At 37.2% G+C, this 18,138-nt stretch overlaps 1 protein-coding gene across 15 annotated transcripts in view; it reads left to right on the top strand.

Annotated features, from left to right (window-relative positions):
- Positions 1–18,138, top strand: part of STAP1 (signal transducing adaptor family member 1) — a 65,992-nt gene that overhangs the window by 29,488 nt on the left and 18,366 nt on the right. For 12 of the 15 annotated variants that reach the window (XM_042984431.1, XM_007086901.3, XM_042984440.1 and 9 more), the window contains 5 exons: positions 1,670–1,842; positions 3,325–3,453; positions 11,306–11,375; positions 14,895–14,991; positions 16,558–17,147. In XM_042984431.1, coding sequence (XP_042840365.1) covers positions 1,670–1,842; positions 3,325–3,453; positions 11,306–11,375; positions 14,895–14,991; positions 16,558–16,580 — 492 coding nt within the window. In that variant the 3' untranslated portion in view covers positions 16,581–17,147. Of the gene's footprint in view, positions 1–1,669; positions 1,843–3,324; positions 3,454–11,305; positions 11,376–14,894; positions 14,992–16,557; positions 17,148–18,138 lie in introns of those variants that run through there. The other 3 variants (XM_042984443.1, XM_042984442.1, XM_042984441.1) reach the window with 1 other exon arrangement.

Here is an 18,138-nt window from a genome sequence, read left to right as displayed (position 1 = left end):
CCACTGGAAAGCCTTGGGGTGCATCTACCTGGTACACCAATTATGTTTTGGCAAAAAGAAATTGTTTTTAGTTTTTTTCCTTAAGTTAAGGATAAAAAGCATTATTTTAATTAAAATGTACATAATTATATTACAGAATGCAAAATAAAATTCATGTGAATTTCCAAGAGAACAGTTGTCTTAAATTTTGTGCTGTATAAATGTTTTTTACTAGGTTCCCTGAACACTCTGTGTACATTCACACCATGCTGTTGTTAGGACAGCTTTACCAGAAGTTCGAGAAACATAGACTGTAGTTGAAAGAGCAGGAAAAAAAAAAAAAGAAAGAAAGAAAGAAAGAAAGGAAAAGAAAGAAAGAAAAGAAATGAAAAGATAAAAAAGAAAGAAACTTTGCTTTTGAATTAAATAAACTGGAGTTTGAGTCCACAATTTTCTAGCTATGTGACCCTGTTAGTTATTTAACTTTTCTGAGCCTTTTTCTTTTTCCTGAACCTTTTTTTTTTTTTTCCTATTTGTAGAGTAGGGACAACATACCAATCTTATAGTATTGCTGTGAGGATTTCCAATAGCACAATGCTTGGGACATAATAGGCCATTAATAAGCAGTACCTTCCTCATTAGTTTCTCCTCATTCTATTCTTTTATTTTCTGGATTGGTATATAAGGAAATAACTGTACTGATTATTAGCTAAGTTATCCAGAAAAACAGTCTCTAATCATTTTTTATTGTGTACCCTTATTCCGTTTTTATTTCAAACTTCACAAACACACATATATGCACATATATAAGATATAAACAATAGGAATTAATAAGCACATGTAAATAGGCCATAAGGAGATGTAAATCAGGGGTACGAATATCAGGAGGGTGTAGGTTACTCAATCCAAAATACATCTCTAGAGAAGGCTAAAAGAAACTAAGTACAACAGTATCATAATCCTAATGTGTGAATGAAAATTTGAAATACACACACAGATACACCGAAGTCTAGACCTCTGGCTACAGACGCTGGGTCATCTAACGAATAGTTCCACCTGAACCCTATGTTGCCATATGGCTGGTGCAGCGAATTCCAGGTTAGCTGTGGGACAGCAAGGCACCTCACTGGTACTTTGGGACTTAACTGGCAGCAAGAACTAGTGAGGTCAGAATGAAAAATGAGAGATATGTTGTTACTTGAATTAGCCTGTAGTGCAAGGTGGGTAGACTTTGCTATGTGCCAGGCCAAAAGGAACAGTTCTAGGAAGAAGGAAGAAGATTGGGCACATTGTGCAAGTTAAAGCTGTGTGGTTGGCTTGAAGGCAGTTTTTTTTTCTTATGTCTATTTTTAAGAGACAGAGGCAGAGAATGAATGGGGGAGGGGTAGAGACAGAGGGAGACACAGAATCCAAAGCAGATCCAGGATCTGAGCTGTCAGCACACAGCCCAATGTGGGGCTCGATCTCACAAACTGCGTGATCATGATCTGGGTCGAAGTTGGCCACTGAACTGACTGAGTCACCCAGGTGCACCTTGAAGGCAGTTTTAAGACACCAAGATACTCTATTCATGATCCTCTCCATCCACGTCAGATAACTGAAGCTCCTTAGGACCACAGCGGTCTCCTCTTTGCTGAAATCATTTAGTTACTCTGCTTTCTTGTTTGCCTACTGACTTAATTGGTTTCAGCTGTCAGTTCCCCTACACGTGTCACTCCTTCCTGGGCAAGTAATTCGACTGCAAGAAGTCCTAGAGAGAGAGAAAAGGAGGAGGATTGAGACAGAGCGGATACCGAGTTCCGCTATAGAAAAGGAGCAGGAACCTACTGAAGATTATGCGGATGTACTGAACCCTATGCCAGTGTAAGTGTACCACAAACTCTAGTTTGTTTATTAGATTGTTAATATTAATTTCTAATTATCAAGGAGAGTGAGCCATTGACCTCATTAAACCAGGGATAGTAAACTGTCTTGTGGATGAACATTAGATCTCGGAGTAGATGCCACATTTCCTCTTCTATGTCATGATAAACAAAATTCAAAATGCAGGTTTTACCGCACAGGAAATCCCCTTCCACCCACACCTTTAGACCAAATAGATATTCTTTCCAAAGCTCAACCCTAAATAAAAACCGCTATGTAGAAGGAAGGAAAAGATGTTGGTTTTTTTTTTTTTAACCATGCAACTCCATGGTTGACTATTTTTCTGTCATAAAATTAGACCAAAGAGTTTCAAGTATCTGAATGTTCTATTCAGTTGTCTAATCAGTGAGTACTGATTGAGCTTGTACTTTGAGGAAAGCCCTGTGAACAGTGTAGAAGGTGTTGGTGGGAAAATGAAGAGGCACAGACAGGCTGAATCCAGCAACATCCTTATTTTTCACTCTTATATTGCTGACAAGTGTGGCTAAGATTGGGATCCCTTTCCTCCTGAAGTCGCGGTCTTCTTGTCAGGGAAACTTAGGCTGGTACCACCTGCGACATCAGGTTCTGCTCTGTACAGTCTAGCTCTACTCTAATTGCTGACACCTGCCTACCATCACTGTCAGCTGAAACCAGTGACATTTGAAGGACTGATAGGTTAAAAGTCACACAAACTCTTTTTCTTTTTTCCTCAGTAAAACAAGTAATATGTATTTTTACAAATAGATAAAAAGAATATTAAAACCATTCTTTTCCCCACCACACAGAGATATTCACTGTTAACCTTTTGGGGAATTGCATATCTTGCCATATTTTTCTCTGTTGAAAAAACCCAGACTTTTCATTGACTACAAAATGTATTATAAAAATGAGAAGTGCTTTCTTAAACATTTATGCATTAAAATAGCATCAATGCCATTGGAAAGCCATATTATACTAAAAGGAGTGGATTCAGATATGCCCTTAAATATCAGTTATTTAAAATAGAGACCATAGAAGAGAACCATCTATAGAAATGTTTTGTATCCCTGAAGAGAAACCACCAACCAGTATTATTTATCCAAGAGCTTATTATAAACTGAGATTATGAACTGGAGATATACTATTAATTCTTATTTTAGATTTTCAAATGGTAATGGTGATTACATACTGACCAGTAGGTAACTTTTCAGATCCTCTTTGGTTAAAGAAAGAGGTTTGGAAGGAAAAGGGAAGAAAGACCTTAATTAAGCATAAGTGTACTTAATAGTGCCCCAGGCTTGTAATAACAGTAATTATATCATTGTAATTGTAGTAATAAAACTGGGAATTAAATTAAGAAAAATTAATAACTACGGCTCTTAGAGTTATTTTGGTAGCATCTTTTTCAAGTAATGATCTTCATCAGTTAAAAAAATCCTGTTTTTCATCTCACCTTTATAGATGTTTTTATGCGGTGTCCCGGAAAGAAGCAATCGAGATGCTTGAGAAGAACCCTTCTTTGGGAAATATGATCCTGAGGCCTGGTAGTGACAGCAAAAACTATTCCATCACTATCCGGCAGGGGATAGAGTATGTTTAATTAAAAAAAAAAAAACATATGGAATTGTTAAAAGCACGGTATCACTTTAAAAGGCAAAGTCACACAAGATCAGCAGCTGCTGTGTGTTTTGTTGGGGCTAAAGATAGAAACACAAGAATAGAGAGAGAATGTTATAGAAACAATGCTAAAGACTGAGCCAAGGCTAATATTTACTGCAGGGGAGAAGAAGAATGGACAAATTACTTTGATCTTGAGTATAGTTCTATTGTTCATTCATTTCAACAAATATTTATTGAACAACTACTAGATGGCCAAGTAATATGTTAGGTACTAAGGATGGAGTAGTGAACAAAACATCCTCCCTGGTTTAAGGAGTTTACATTCTTGTAAGGAAACATGGACTATAAATAAATAGCATAACTAAAAAGTCATATATATGGTAATAAGGTCTATAGAAGTAAAATAAAAGAGGATGAGGGAGATGGGAACTGTCAGAGACGATATATAGAGAAACGTTTACTTATTGCTATTGTTGTTTTAATACAGAGTGGTCAGAGAAGGCCTACTTTATTAACTGACATTAATTAAGCAGGGGCCTGAAGGAAGTGAGGGAACAAACCTTGCCCAGGTCTGGGACAAGAGCATTCCCGGTAGCAAGTGCATGTGCCCAGAGGCAGAAGTCTGGGTTTGTTCAAAAACAGAAAGAGGCTGCTTGGTGATGCCAACAAGAAAACAGTGGTAGATGAGATTCCAGAGGTGGGGGTGGGGACCAATTACTCTAAACCCTACAGGTCATTGTAGGGACAAGGGTTATATACTCTGAATGACATGAGAGGTCACTAGACCGTGATGAATGAAGACGCGACATAATCTGACATCTATAAAAAGGACTGCTTAGGAGTCTGTTGGAAAGGTGAATAATTTCTTTCTGGTAAAGTGGCTTACCTTTGATGAAATCAGTAACACATACAGAAGTTGATTTTTCCATGTAGCTAAGGTGGTTGGATCTTCGAAGGTCCACTCCAGCTCTCAGGGTTCATGAAATCTCACATTTCAATAGGTACTCTAGGTTAGTTAACACTTTAACAAATGATAGTGAAATTAAAATACAGATTTTTATCCTAAATGAAAATGTTCAATAAGTAATTATCTTTCATATAAAAATATAAACAGAACTTTGATTCTTGAATGTATTATTCTTTGTGGGGATAATATTCCATCAATTATTTTGGCTGTAACATTATCTACCAGCCCACTGTAAATATTAAATATGAAGACACTGTGAATAAAGGCAGTAAAGAGAAAATAATTACAGTGAGCCATGGCCCAATCAGCTTCATCACTTACCAATTAGTCCATGTAAACAGGGACTTGTCTTTATACTTCAGCCATGAGCACCGAATAGATGGCAAGAATGATAGACGGCAGATCAGATCCTGGTTCTGTGTGTGAAGAGACTCCGTGTGTGTGTCATTTTCCACAATGAATATCTATGTTAACTTAATGCTCTTGTGGTTTCATTATTTTTTATTATAATGCCTGACACTTGGGGTTGATGTATTTTCTTTAATTTTTTTTTTTTTTTAGTTTATTTATATTTCATTTAGAGAGAGAGCACAAGCAGGGGAGGGTCAGAGAAAGGGATAGAGAAGACCCTAAGCAGGCTCTGCACCATCAACACAGAGCCTGATGTGGGGCTCGAACTCAAGAACCTTGAGATCATGACCTGAGCTGAGATCAAGAGTCAGAGGCTTAAGTGACTGAGCCACCCAGGTGCCCGGGGTTGATGTATTTTCAACTAATATGGTAGAATATCACAGATTAGTCAATTTTAATTTATTTGATTTATAATTTAATTGATTATTTTGAAACAAATCCAGAAGAAATAAAAATTGACTGACATTAAATATAGGGGGACTTAGAAGCGTTCCTGGGAGAAAAGTGAATTTTTCTGTTGAGTAAATCTTGGTCAAGAAACTTGTCCTTTTTCACAGTTTGGGCAATTGAATATCACATAGAGTACAGAATGCTTTTAACTAATTTACTTTCGCTTTAAAAATGAAGAGCATATAAAACTGAATTAAAATCTATTTCTCAGATTTTCTAAAAAAAGAAATTTAATCTAATTGCTTGAAAGCTAAATCACACAAGAGAGTGATTAGCTTTTCTTCCTTCATTTTATTCTTGGTTGGATTGAGTGTTTGATCCATCAGTATGTGAACGCTGTGTTATTATTCTGTATAAAATGAACAAAGTCTGGAGACCTAATGACTCTAAAGACTGTATGTTTCCTGCACAATAGCAGCCTGGTCTCTTTAAGGTGGTCTAGATTACCCCAACTTTTGCATTGCATTTTCCATACATGTGAGCTATCAGAAATAAGTGTTTTCTTTTTTTCTTTCTAAGTTTATTTTTTAAAGCTTTTTAATTTTTTGTTTCTTTTGTTTTTATTTATTTATTATTATTTTTTAAATATAATTTATTGTCAAGTTAGCTAACATACAGTGTATACGGTGTGCTGTTGGCTTCGGGAGTAGTAGATTCCCATGATTCATCGTTTACATACAACACCCAGTGCTTATCCTAATTAATACCCTCCTCAATGCCCATCACACATTTTCCCTGCCCCCCTCCCACTCCCTTCCACCCTCAGTTTGTTCTCTGTATTTAAAAGTCTTTTATGGTTTGCCTCCCTCTCTGTTTGTAACTATATATATTTTTTTCTTTCCCTTCCCCAATGGTCTTCTGTTAAATTTCTCAACTTCCACATATGAGTGAAAACATATGATACCTATCTTTCTCCGACTTATTTCACTTAGCATAATATCCTCCAATTCCATCCACGTTGTTGCAAATGGCATGATTTCATTATTTTTCATTGTCAAATAGTATTCCATTATATATATATATAGATATATATATAGATATATATATATAGATATATAGATATAGATATAGATATAGATATATAGATATATATATACCACATCTTTTTTATCCATTCATCAGTTGATGGACATTTGGGCTCTTTCCATAATTTGGCTATTGTTGATAGTGCTGCTATATAACATTGGGGTACATGTGCCCCTCTGAATCAGCACTCCTGTATCATTTGGATAAATGCCTAGTAATGCTATTTCTGGGTTGTAGGGTAATTCAACCTTTAATTTTCTGAGGAAACTCCACACACTGTTTTCCAGAGTGGCTGTACCAGCTTGCATTCCCACCAACAATGCAAGAGGGTTCCCCTTTCTCCACATCCTCGCCAACATCTGTTGTTTCCTGCGCTGTTAATGTTAACAACTCTGACTGGTGTGAGGTGGTATCTCAGTGTAGTTTTGATTTGTATTTCTCTGGTGATGAGTGATGTTGAGTATTTTTCATATGTCTGTAGGCCATTTGGATGTCTTCTTTGGAAAAGTGTCTCTTCATATCTTCTGTCATTTCTTCACTGGATTATTTGTTTTTTGGGTGTTGAGTTTGATAAGTTCTTTATAGATTTTAGATACTAGCCCTTTATCATTTGCAAATATCTTCTCCCATTCTGTTGGTTGTCTGTTAGTTTTGTTGATTGTTTCCTTTGCAGTGCAAAAGCTTTTTATCTTGATGAAGTCCTAATAGTTCATTTTTGCTTTTATTTCCCTTGCCTTTGGAGACATGTCAAGTAAGAAGTTGCTGCAGCTGAGGTTGTTGCCTGTTTTCTCTTCTAGGATTTTGATGGTTTCCTGTCTCACATTTAATTCTTTCATCCATTTTGAATTTATTTTTGGTGTATGGTATAAGAAAGTGGCCCAGGTTCATTCTTCTGCATGTTGCTGTCCAGTTTTCCCAGCATCATTTGCTAAAGAGACTATCTTTTTTTCATTGGATACTCTTTCCTATTTTGTTGGAGATTAGTTGTCCATATATTTGTGGGTCCAGTTCTGGGTTCTGTATTCTATTCCATTGGTCTATGTGTCTGTTTTTGTAAAGCTTTTAAAAAAATGTTTATTTATTTTGAGAGAGAGAGAGAGAATGAGTGGGGGAGGAGCAGAGAGAAAGGGAGAGAGAATCCTAAGCAGGCTCTGAGCTATCAGTGCAGAGCCTGACACGGAGCTTGAACCCACAAACTGTGGGATCATGACCTGAGCCAAGATCAAGTCTGGCCATCCAGGTACCCCTAAAGTTTATTTATTTATTTTAAGAGAGACAGAGCACAAGCAGTGGAGGGGCAGAGAGAGAGAAGAGAGAGAATCTCAAGCAAGCTTTGAGGTCGGGGCAGAGAGCCCAACACAGGGCTTGACCCCATGAACTGTGAGATCATGACCTGAGCCAAAATCAAGAGCTGGACACTTAACCGACTGAGCCACCCAGGCCTCCCAAGATATAATAGTGTTTTCTGCTGTAGGTGTGGTTTGTGACCAAATGCAATATGTTTCTATACTTAGGATATGAACTTCATGCCATAGTTTTTACTTATTATTTGTCTGTATTTAAACTCCTGTCTGGCAAAGGAGTTCATATCAAACTTACATAATTCTAATTTTAGTAAACTTATTTCCAGTTTGAATTCATATAGAAATCCATGCCTTTGTACAGCTGATGGTCCTAAAAACATAACATTTCCTCCTCCTCCCCCCAAAGTTCATATTTAGAATGAGTGAGGGGAATGGTCAAAGTAGAGCATTCTAATGCTAGAGTCACTATATGCTCACTTAGGCTCAGGGAAATAGTTTGTGGTTGGAAATGGATAAGAAAAATTTGAACTGTTGTTGTACCAGTTTTCCTTATGAGTCAGAAGTATCTATGATGTTAGCGACTGTTCTGTGCATTGCCTAACGCCTCAAAATAGAACTTTCAGAGTGCCTGATTCTATCTTCTGTTTAACAAAGGATAGCACTTGTAGAGAATAGTAGAATGTTAGCTTGTTAGACTGTAGAGCTTAATGTAAAGGTTTAATGTAAAGCTTAATGCAAAAATTTAGATGATTAGGAAGCACCTGAACATAGGTGAGAAACAACCCACAAAACCAATTTATTGTCTTATAGGTTATAGGAGAAATATGCAGGTATGCAAGTTTAAGTGAGTGTATCTGGCAAAACACTGGCTGAAAAGGACAGGCTAGTTTACAAAGCAGTACTTTAAAGTAAAATTATCTCCATCTGTTAACAAACCAGTTGTGGGAGGGTAGATTGATTCTTCTCCGGAAGAAGCAAAAGTCATTCAGTGTCAAAGTATCAGGTGACTCCTCTCTTGATACAAAATACCATCCACCTTTAGCCAGCCCAGTGGTGTGTGAATTCATAAGACGTAGAGCTGTTCTTACGACAAACTTAGTGGTTTGGCTTTGTTTTCTTAAAATTGCTATGACTACATGGCAAGCTAGTAGTATACACACTTTGGAGATCCATTAGCCAAGGAAACAGAAAATATTGACCCCAAATTAACTCCTGTAAAAAATTGGGGTCAGAAGTAAAAAACAAGTACTTATACCACATTTAAGCCACACACTTGTTAAAAGACAGGTTCCTTCTTTTTTGAGGTCATTGTCAGGAAACCTCAATATAGCACATTTTATCAATCTTGTTTTTTCCTCGGTCTTGATTTTTTTGGAGAAACAAAACAAAGTATGAAAGAAAAACAAAAGTCTAAAATGAGACTCAAACCCTAAATGACTTCAATGGAATTTTTTTTTCCTACCTTTCTGCTTCAGAATTTAGTCCTTCTAGTCAAAAGCTCCAAGAGACCCTGCTCATCTTTGCTACCTTTCCTCCCACAGTTTTGTCATTAATGATGATGATGATGATATAGTGGCTATTATTAATAACAACAATCATTGTCCCAATTTGTGGGTGCTGTGTTGGGTGCTTGACAAGCATTTCCTTCAGGAACAATAAAAACGAACAGTTTTTTTCTTTTTTCATGTTTTACGAATGAAGCAGTTGAGCCTTGCAGAAACAACTAAGTTAAAATGATAAATTTAAAAAGCATCAAAAATAGTTATGATTTACTATATGTCTAAATGTGCCAGATGTTGTACTAAGGACTTCTCAGACAATAACTTACAATAGCCCTGTAAGGAGTGGCATTTCCATGTCCGTTTTATAGATGAAAACATGAAGGGTGAGCGCTTACACAATAGAATCACAATGTGAACCTAACCTTTCTTGTTATAAAGATCATGCCCTTCAAGTTTTCTATCAGTCTTCCAAGGAATAATAATCACTCATTTTTAGGAATACAGGAATTCTCATTGGAATGGGTGAGAGTTTTCAAAAGTAACTATATGATTATAAAGATCTCTTCATGTAGAGATAAAAATAAAGCTAGAATCAACCACCCCAAAAGAAGGTACCTCTGTCCAAAAATGTTTCCTTCACCAGTCTGTTACTGATTCCTGAAAGTTCAGCAATAAAGAATACTTTTTAATTTTAATTTTTTTCAAAGGGGAGAGGGTTTGTTAGGCTTTATGCAATGGTTTAAAAGTAGAGCTCTACAATAAGCCACTGGAATAAAAGTATTAGCTATTTTCCAATGTGATATTCAATTGAGAGAATGAATATTTGGATATAGTAGTAGATGAGGAAAAAGTCCCTTAAAAAGAAGTGTGCTTCAGTCCTAGAGACATGTGACCTGGAAATGGAGAGAGGGTTGATTAGGAAGAAGTGGGGAGGGGGTCCCGGGTGGCCCAGTTGGGTGTCTGACTCTTGATTTCCACTGGGGTCCTGATCTCACGGTTCGTGAGTTCAAGCCCCACATCAGGCTCCATGCTAATAGCATGGAGCCTGCTTAGCATTCTCTCTCTCCCCTCTCTCTGCCCCTACCCTGCTTGTGCTCTCTCTTAAAATAAATGAATAAACTTAAAAAAATTAAAAAAAAAAAAGAAGAAGGAGGGAGGCCCTGCTAACAAACTTAACCTGATAGACAGCTTTTAGACTACTTCTGTGTGATGTTGAATTAGTTTCTCTTTCAAGCAAATGGCAGTGTAATAAATGCTTTTAACTTTTCAACATTAGAAGAAGTCCTGGTTGTGACACTGTTGTCATATGAATCAAGGGAATTCAAGGCAAACCTACTGGCTTCTCTCAATATAAATTAATTCTATCAAATAGCACTTTAAGATGAGCTTGCAATATTTTAAAACTTCAGTTTCATAAATATTTATCGTGTGCCTAATGCTGGAAGACAAAGGTGAATTTCTATTCTGTGCTTCTTGTTCTTAAGCAATTCTAGTCAGTAAAATACCATGTGTTTGGGTGGTAATAATTTAGAGTGCTATGTGACCACAGAAGAGGAAGACATTACGATTCCTCTGCTGTACTTACATTGTCTCCTACATTCGTATAGTACCTAATACTGAGCATTTTCCCTGTCTCTAAGTCAGTCCTGAAGTTAGTGGATATCCAGAGTGGTATATGAGCTAGCAGGAAGAACAGTCATTCAAGGATTTCTGATAGGATAGCGATAAGGTGGAGTAGAAAGTAATTTGCTTTCAGCAATTTTTTCTACTTCCCTTTTATTATAGAGGATATATATTTGATTTGTATGTGCCTACATAGGATCTTATAATGTTGCCTGCTTTGTAAATTACTAGTATTAAAAAATGCTAGAGCCTGAAAGATTTTCTGTTCTTGATTCCTTTTTTTTTTTTTTTTTTTTTTTTTAGTTATTCATTCACCCACTCAATGACTCAGGTTTCCTATATCCCTAGCGTATAACCCCCCAAAAGAGACATACAGAACCAGGTAAATAATAAAATAAAACCCCCTTTTTTTCCCCCTAACTATGGGAATGGATACATAGGTTTTACTGTACAGGTGATATTTTATACTCACTTTAGTTTGATTTGATCCAGTAATATACTCAAATGGAGAGTAACATTTTTTTTTTTTTTCATTTTAGCATGCCAAGAATCAAGCACTACAAAGTGATGAGTGTAGGAAAAAACTACACCATTGAACTGGAAAAACCTGTAAGTAGCTATTTCCTTGTTTTTGATGAATTTTCTTCTGCTTTTCCCTAAATCTACCTTATAGAATTCAAAGAAAGGTAGAAAAGTAGACCCCTTGCCTAGGAACAAAGTGCTGGTGAAAAACAGCCATGTTAAGGAGGCCTGAACGTGGCAGATGTCAGGGTAAGAAGTGAGGTATAAGCACAGGGGGATGTGGCACAGTAGAAGATAATCTGCTAAGAATTCTTTCTACTTTTGTTTCTCTGCACTCTTTATCAATAGAGTTGCTTCAGGGAGAGAATATTTTTTTTGTTAAACATCTGTTGTACATCCTCCAACTATATGTATTTCAATGCACTTATTTCTAAAGGGAAAAATTCTGTGCGTGCCTAGTCCTCTTATACCCATCATGCAGAAGTTCAGAAATGCCTGTCATAATAGCAACATAATCATGAAGAAATGGTTTGCTCTTGATCTGCAGCCCCTCTGTTATCCCAACCAACTTACCATGGGGCTACTGATATAATATCAGAATCACAAAGTCACTGTATTAGAGAGCTAAGTACTTTACCGATACCATTTAATTAATTAATTTTAATGTTTATTTATTTTTGTGAGAGAGGGAGAGACTGAGTCAAAGCAGGGGAGGGACAGAGAGAGAGGGAGACACAGAGTCCGAAGCAGGGTCCAGGCTCTGAGCTATCAGCACAGAGCCTGACATGGGGCTGGAACCCACGAGCCATGAGATAATGAACTGAGCTGAAGTTGGACACTTAACAGACTGAGCCATCCAGGCGCCCTCCACCCCACCCCGATACCATTTAATTTCATCTTCACCATTACCTCGAGGTAATGCCTGTTATAGATGTTAGAAAACTGGCATTTACATTCATCTCAACCAATGAAAATGTAGTAATGTGGTTATGGTCCCGGATGCCAGAAAAGGGAATATAGTTGTGTGATCTTAGGCTGCAGTGGCAGGGAAGATTGGACCAGAAAAGTGATATGACATAAATGGAACTGATGAGTCTTGAAGATACTTATTTTAACTTCTCTAAAATTAAGTTCTTCTTAATGCCTCTGCCTCTCTAGGCCCACTGTGTTAATCAAATAGAGAAAGGGACAGTATGGTTGAATTTTTTATTAATGTTTATTTTTGAAAGAGAGGGAGCATGAGCAGGGGAGGGGCAGAGAGAGGGGGACAGAGGATCCAAAGCTGGCTGTGCACTGACAGCAGAGAAACTGATGCGTGGCTCGAGCGCAGGAGCCATGGGATCCTGACCTGGGCCGAAGTCGGACGCTTAAGTGACTGAGCCACCCAGGCGCCCCTGTATGGTTGAATTATTAATGTTTAGACCATAATTCTTTGAATGCAGTGGTGACCTTTGCCAAAAGGAGAGAAGCTGCCGATTTGTACATCCCACTTACATCTTTGCCATAAACGTCTCTCAAATCTTCTCAGTTCTCACATCCATGACTGCCAGGGCTTTTTCAAAAAATTCTAATGAAGGAAACAAATAACTAGATTGCTCAGGGATAACCCAAATACCAACTGACTGGAAGCAATCAGGAATAAGAATGTACCTCTGTGACTGGTGAACTGGGGCTCGTTTATCCATAATTAGCCTGAACAATCCCCTGGATTGTTCTTTCACTTTCCACACTCCCTAACACTACCCCTCAACCAGATTGTCATTCTATGAATTCTTTTTCTTTTTCAAGGTTACCAGGGATATTCAGGCTTAACCTGATTTTACTTTTATAAAAATATTAGCTTGTCAACATCACTCATCATCTGGGAAATACGAATCAAAACCACATTGAGATATCACCTCACACCTGTCAGAATGGCTAACATTAACAACTCAGGCAACAACAGATGTTGATGAGGATGCTGAGAAAGAGATCTCTTTTGCACTGTTGGTGGAAATGCAAAATGTGTAGCCACTCTGGAAAACAGTATGGAGGTGCCTTAAAAAATTAAAAATAGAACTATCCTACAACCCAGCAATTGCACTACTAGGTATTTATTCAAGGGATACAGGTGTGATGTTTCAAAGGGGCACATGCACCCCAGTGTTTATAGCAGCACTATCAATAATAGCAAAAATATGGAAAGAGCCTGACTGTCAATGGATGAATGGATAAAGAAGATGTGGTGTGTGTGTGTGTGTGTGTGTGTGTACACACACACACACACACACACACACTGGAGTATTACTTGGCAATCAAAAAGAATGAAATCTTGCCATTTGCAACTACATGGATGGAACTGGAGGGTATTATGCTAAGCGAAATTAGTCAAAGAAAGACAAATATCATATGACTTCACTCATATGAGGACTTTAGGAGACAAAACAGATGAACATAAGGGAAGGAAAGCAAAAATAATATAAAAACAGGGAAGGGGGACAAAACATAAGAGACTCATAAATATGGAGAACAAACAGAGGGTTACTGGAGGGGTTGTGGGAGGGACGATGGGCTAAGTGGGAAAGGGGCTTAAGGAATCTGCTCCTGAAATCATTGTTGCACCATGTGCTAACTAACTTGGATGTAAATTATAAAAAATAAATAAATTATAGGAAAAAAAGTAAAAATATTAGCTTGGGGGTGGCAACACTTTTCAGCTACTCTTAGTCAAGTAAATGATCCTGTTCCAGTGAGATATTAAAGTGCTAAATTTTCCAGCTTTAACTGTTGTTTTCAAATGGAAGAAACCAAATAACTAACTTAAGCAAAAAAGGATTTATTTAAGAACATAGGAAGCATATAAAATGACTGGAAAGCTGGAAGACCTTCAGGGACTAGGAAGCAGTTACTTGTATGGTTGACCCTTGAACAACATGGGTTTGAAGCGCCTGGGTCCACCTACATGTGGATTTTTTTTTTTTTTTTTAAATAAAGAGTAGTACTGTAGATGTATTTTTCTTGTGATTTTCTTAATAACATTTTCTTTTCTCTGGCTTACTTTACTGGAAGAATACAGTATATAATACATATAATATACTAAGTATGTGTTAATCAACTATGTTTTTGGTAAGGCTTCTGGTCAACAGTAGGGTATTAGTGTTTAATTCTGGGAGGAATCAAAAATTATAACATGGAATTTTGAGTGCATGGGGTTGGCATTCCTAACCCCCTGTTGTTCAAGGGTCAACTGTAGTAAGAACCATCTAATTAGGAATCTACTATCCTTTCTTGTTCCTCTACTCAAGTTCAAATTTCTGGCCTAGCCTGAGTCACATTCTTATCTGGTAACTGGGGAAAAGCAGCATACCAAATTATTGTCCACCAAAATGTATCCAAATGGGAAAAGGGAAATTTCTCAACAGGGAATTAGATATTATAAAAGAGAAATACAATGCATGGGTAGGTAAACCTTGGCCATTCATTCAATACCTCATTGAAGTGAGGTATTGATGTGTTTTTCTAGAGATCAGGAAATTCACAGTCGTCTTCATTAAATTTCACGTGAGCTTTCTCTTACTCTATCTTTACACAGATGACACTGAGCCTACTCTCACTTTCTTTAAACAGGTAACACTCCCAAACCTGTTCAGCGTCATTGATTATTTCATGAAGGAGACTCGAGGAAATTTACGACCATTTATATATTCAACTGATGAACGCCTTGGTATGTTCTTCACTTCATTGCTGTGTCAAGGAAAGCAAAACAAAACAATAACCCCCTGCCCCCACTCTCACCCACCGTATATGATTTGTAATACCAGCCAGGTAGGAATGTAGTTCAGCCTTTAAATTTATCGATTTGGATGCCATTTTGTCACTAACCCTGTGGGAAAAAAGGGAGTACCAATATATCTTAGTGGATAGAGTATTGGCCCATTCTAGAGAGAGAAAAGCCCAAAGGCATGTATTGTGACTACTAATTTCATCCATTATTCTACTTGGTTTTATCAAACAAGTTCAGAGATAAGAAAACCATGCTCTATGGTTTCCATAGAGTCATGGAAACCAAACAGAGAATTTAAAAGTATGATCTGTCAACAATATCAGATACTCTAGTCAGATTAAAATGTATGATGATTAAGGAGAGGCTAAGGGAATTGGCCATTAGGCAGTAGAGGACTTGAGAGAGAGGCTTATTCCACCATAAAGACAGGAGTCAGTCTAAAATAACAAAGAGGGAGTGGGTGGTGAGGAACTATAGATAAAAATTATAGACAGGACTGGCTACAAAATTTGTGGGTCCCCTTGTTCATAAACTATTAAAAATTTCAAAGCAGTGATAACAGATCATTAAACCAAGAATGGGACCCTATGCAATTGCATAGTTCTCATGACCATGAAACTGGCCCTGTTTGCAGTCCAGATTTAGCAGGGCAGGAGGGGGCTGAAGGTGAACCTTTCTCTCTGTCCTTTGAAACAATTCCTGGTACACATGGTCATTTGACAAAAGCTGTGGGCAGGAGAGAGAAAATATCTCCAGCTTGTTTGGATTCAGTTATCAAAGGAAGTCCCCATTCCTACAGATTATGAGGAAAAACAACTTTGTTTGGCTGCCTGCATCGGGGCATATCCGGAAAGTCTGGTTAAATTTCAAAAGCCAGTAGGTTTAAAAGTCCAAGGTTGCAAACATAGTGATGATTCCTGTGATGCCAAATAATTAAAGAAACACAGAACCTGAAGGAAATTTAGGAAAATTATCTAGTACAGTGTCTCACTCTGTATAGAAATAACCTGCATACCCAGTACAGAAAATATTTCTAAGATGCGACCATTCAGCTTGTTTGAAAATTCCTCATGATGGTCATCTGATTTTTGAGGCAGTACACTTCACTTTTGATCAACTCTCATGTTAGAGAATTCTTCCTTGATATTGAATCAGAAACATTTCTTCCTTTAACTTCTACATATTAATCCAATTTCTGGCTTTGAATCAACTCAGGGTTTTAAAAAGTCCATCAAATATTTAAAAGCAGCCACCATGCCCCCCTCCCATCCCCCTGGCCCGCCTTAGTCTCTGTCCTCTATAGGTTATTGGTTCCTTCAGCTCTCTTACTCTCATCTTTGACCTCCTCTGTATATTAATTTCTGAACATATGTCTTAAAATAGAACTACAAAGGAAGAACATATTACTATAGATATGGCTAGAATAATTTATTACCCTTAATGCAGGAAAACACCATTTGTAGAGATTTTAACAATTAACTATTAATATGATTTTTTTTTTTCCAGAGACCAAAGGATTTCCTGTATGATCTCTAAAACTGAAAAAAAATGTTTAGGGTGGCGGGGATTGTGACATAATTGCTTCATGTCAGTTATCTAATACTGTGTAACAAACTACCCTAAAATATGGTAGTTAAGTCAGTAACCATTTTATTCACAATTCTGTGCTTTGGCAATTTGGATTGGATTCAGCTGGGCAGTTCTTCGCTAGTCTCACTTGCTGTCACTTACACAATGGTAATTAGCTGGTGGCCTGCCTGGGGCTGTATGTTTCAAGTTGGCATCATTCACACATCTGATGCTGGTGGTCAGCTGTATCTGGCTGAACCACTCTTTTCACATATTCTCTAATAATTGAGTTAGCTCAAGCACTCCCACACAGATCTCGGACCTGTTAAGAAAAGGATAGCTCAAATCCTTGGGCTAGAAATTCTTGGTGTTAAGAATCAAGTATGGCCCTGTTGGAGGTTTTAGTATGGCAGAAACTGTGAATTAAGTAAATAAATCCGAGAGTGAAGTGTCTTATGTACAGGGGCTGTACATCTTTCTTTTTTAAAAATTTAATTTACATGCAATAAAATTCACTTTTTGGTGTATGGTCCTATGAGTTTTGACAACCACCACTAGAATAAAAATACAGAAAGTTCTGTCACCTCAAAGAAATGCCCTAATTTTCTTTGTTATCCCTTCCTTCTTTTCACCCACAATCCCTGGCAACTACTGATCTGTTTTCCATTCTCCAAAAGGTCATGTAAATGGAATCACAAAATGGAAACTTTTGAGGCTCATTACTCTCACTCATCATAATGTCTAGATTTGCACAAGTGTGTGTATTACTAGCTTATTCTTTTTTTTATTGCTGAGTAGTATTTCACTGTATGGAAGAACTAGTCTGTTTATCCACCCAACAATTTAAATATATTAGGATTGAGGTGCCTAACCCCCATCCCCAGGGTTGGTTAAATGTCTGACTTCAGCTCAGGTCATGATCTCATGGTTCATGAGTTTGAGCAGCACATAGGACTCTGTGCTGACATAGCAGGGTCTGCTTGGGATTCTCTGTCTCTCCCTCTCTCTCTGCCCCTCCCCCTGCTCAAAACAAACAAACAAACAAACAAACAAACTTAGAAAAAATAAAATGTATTAGGATTGTTTCCACTTTTTGGCAATTACTTATTAAACTATATAAATATTCATTTTGCCTAACCTCTTTGCCTAACCTAAGATCACAAAGATTTTTCTTCCTATATTTTCTTCAAGAAGTGTCCTAGGTTTTATGTTTTACATTAGATCTATGACTCATTTGAAATTCATTTTTAAGGGCGAAATTAATTTTATTTGCATTTATGTATGTAATTGTTCTAGCATCACTAGTTAAAAAAAGGTAATCTTTTCTTAATCAAATAGCCTTTGCACCTTTGTAAAAAGAAAAAAAATCAATTGACCATATTTTTGTGGGCCAATTTCCACTGAGGTATATTCCTACCCTTTTGCCAATACCATGCTATCTTGATTACCGTAGACTTACCGTAATTCTTGAAATCAGAAGGTATGAATCCAATTCTGCTTTTTCAAAATCGTTTGGAC

The sequence above is a fragment of the Panthera tigris genome, chromosome B1 (assembly GCF_018350195.1).
Source record: "Panthera tigris isolate Pti1 chromosome B1, P.tigris_Pti1_mat1.1, whole genome shotgun sequence".
NCBI classification, from domain to species: domain Eukaryota; kingdom Metazoa; phylum Chordata; class Mammalia; order Carnivora; family Felidae; genus Panthera; species Panthera tigris.
The sequence above is the reverse complement of the archived record's forward strand: the minus strand, read 5'-3'. Positions and strand labels throughout refer to the sequence as shown.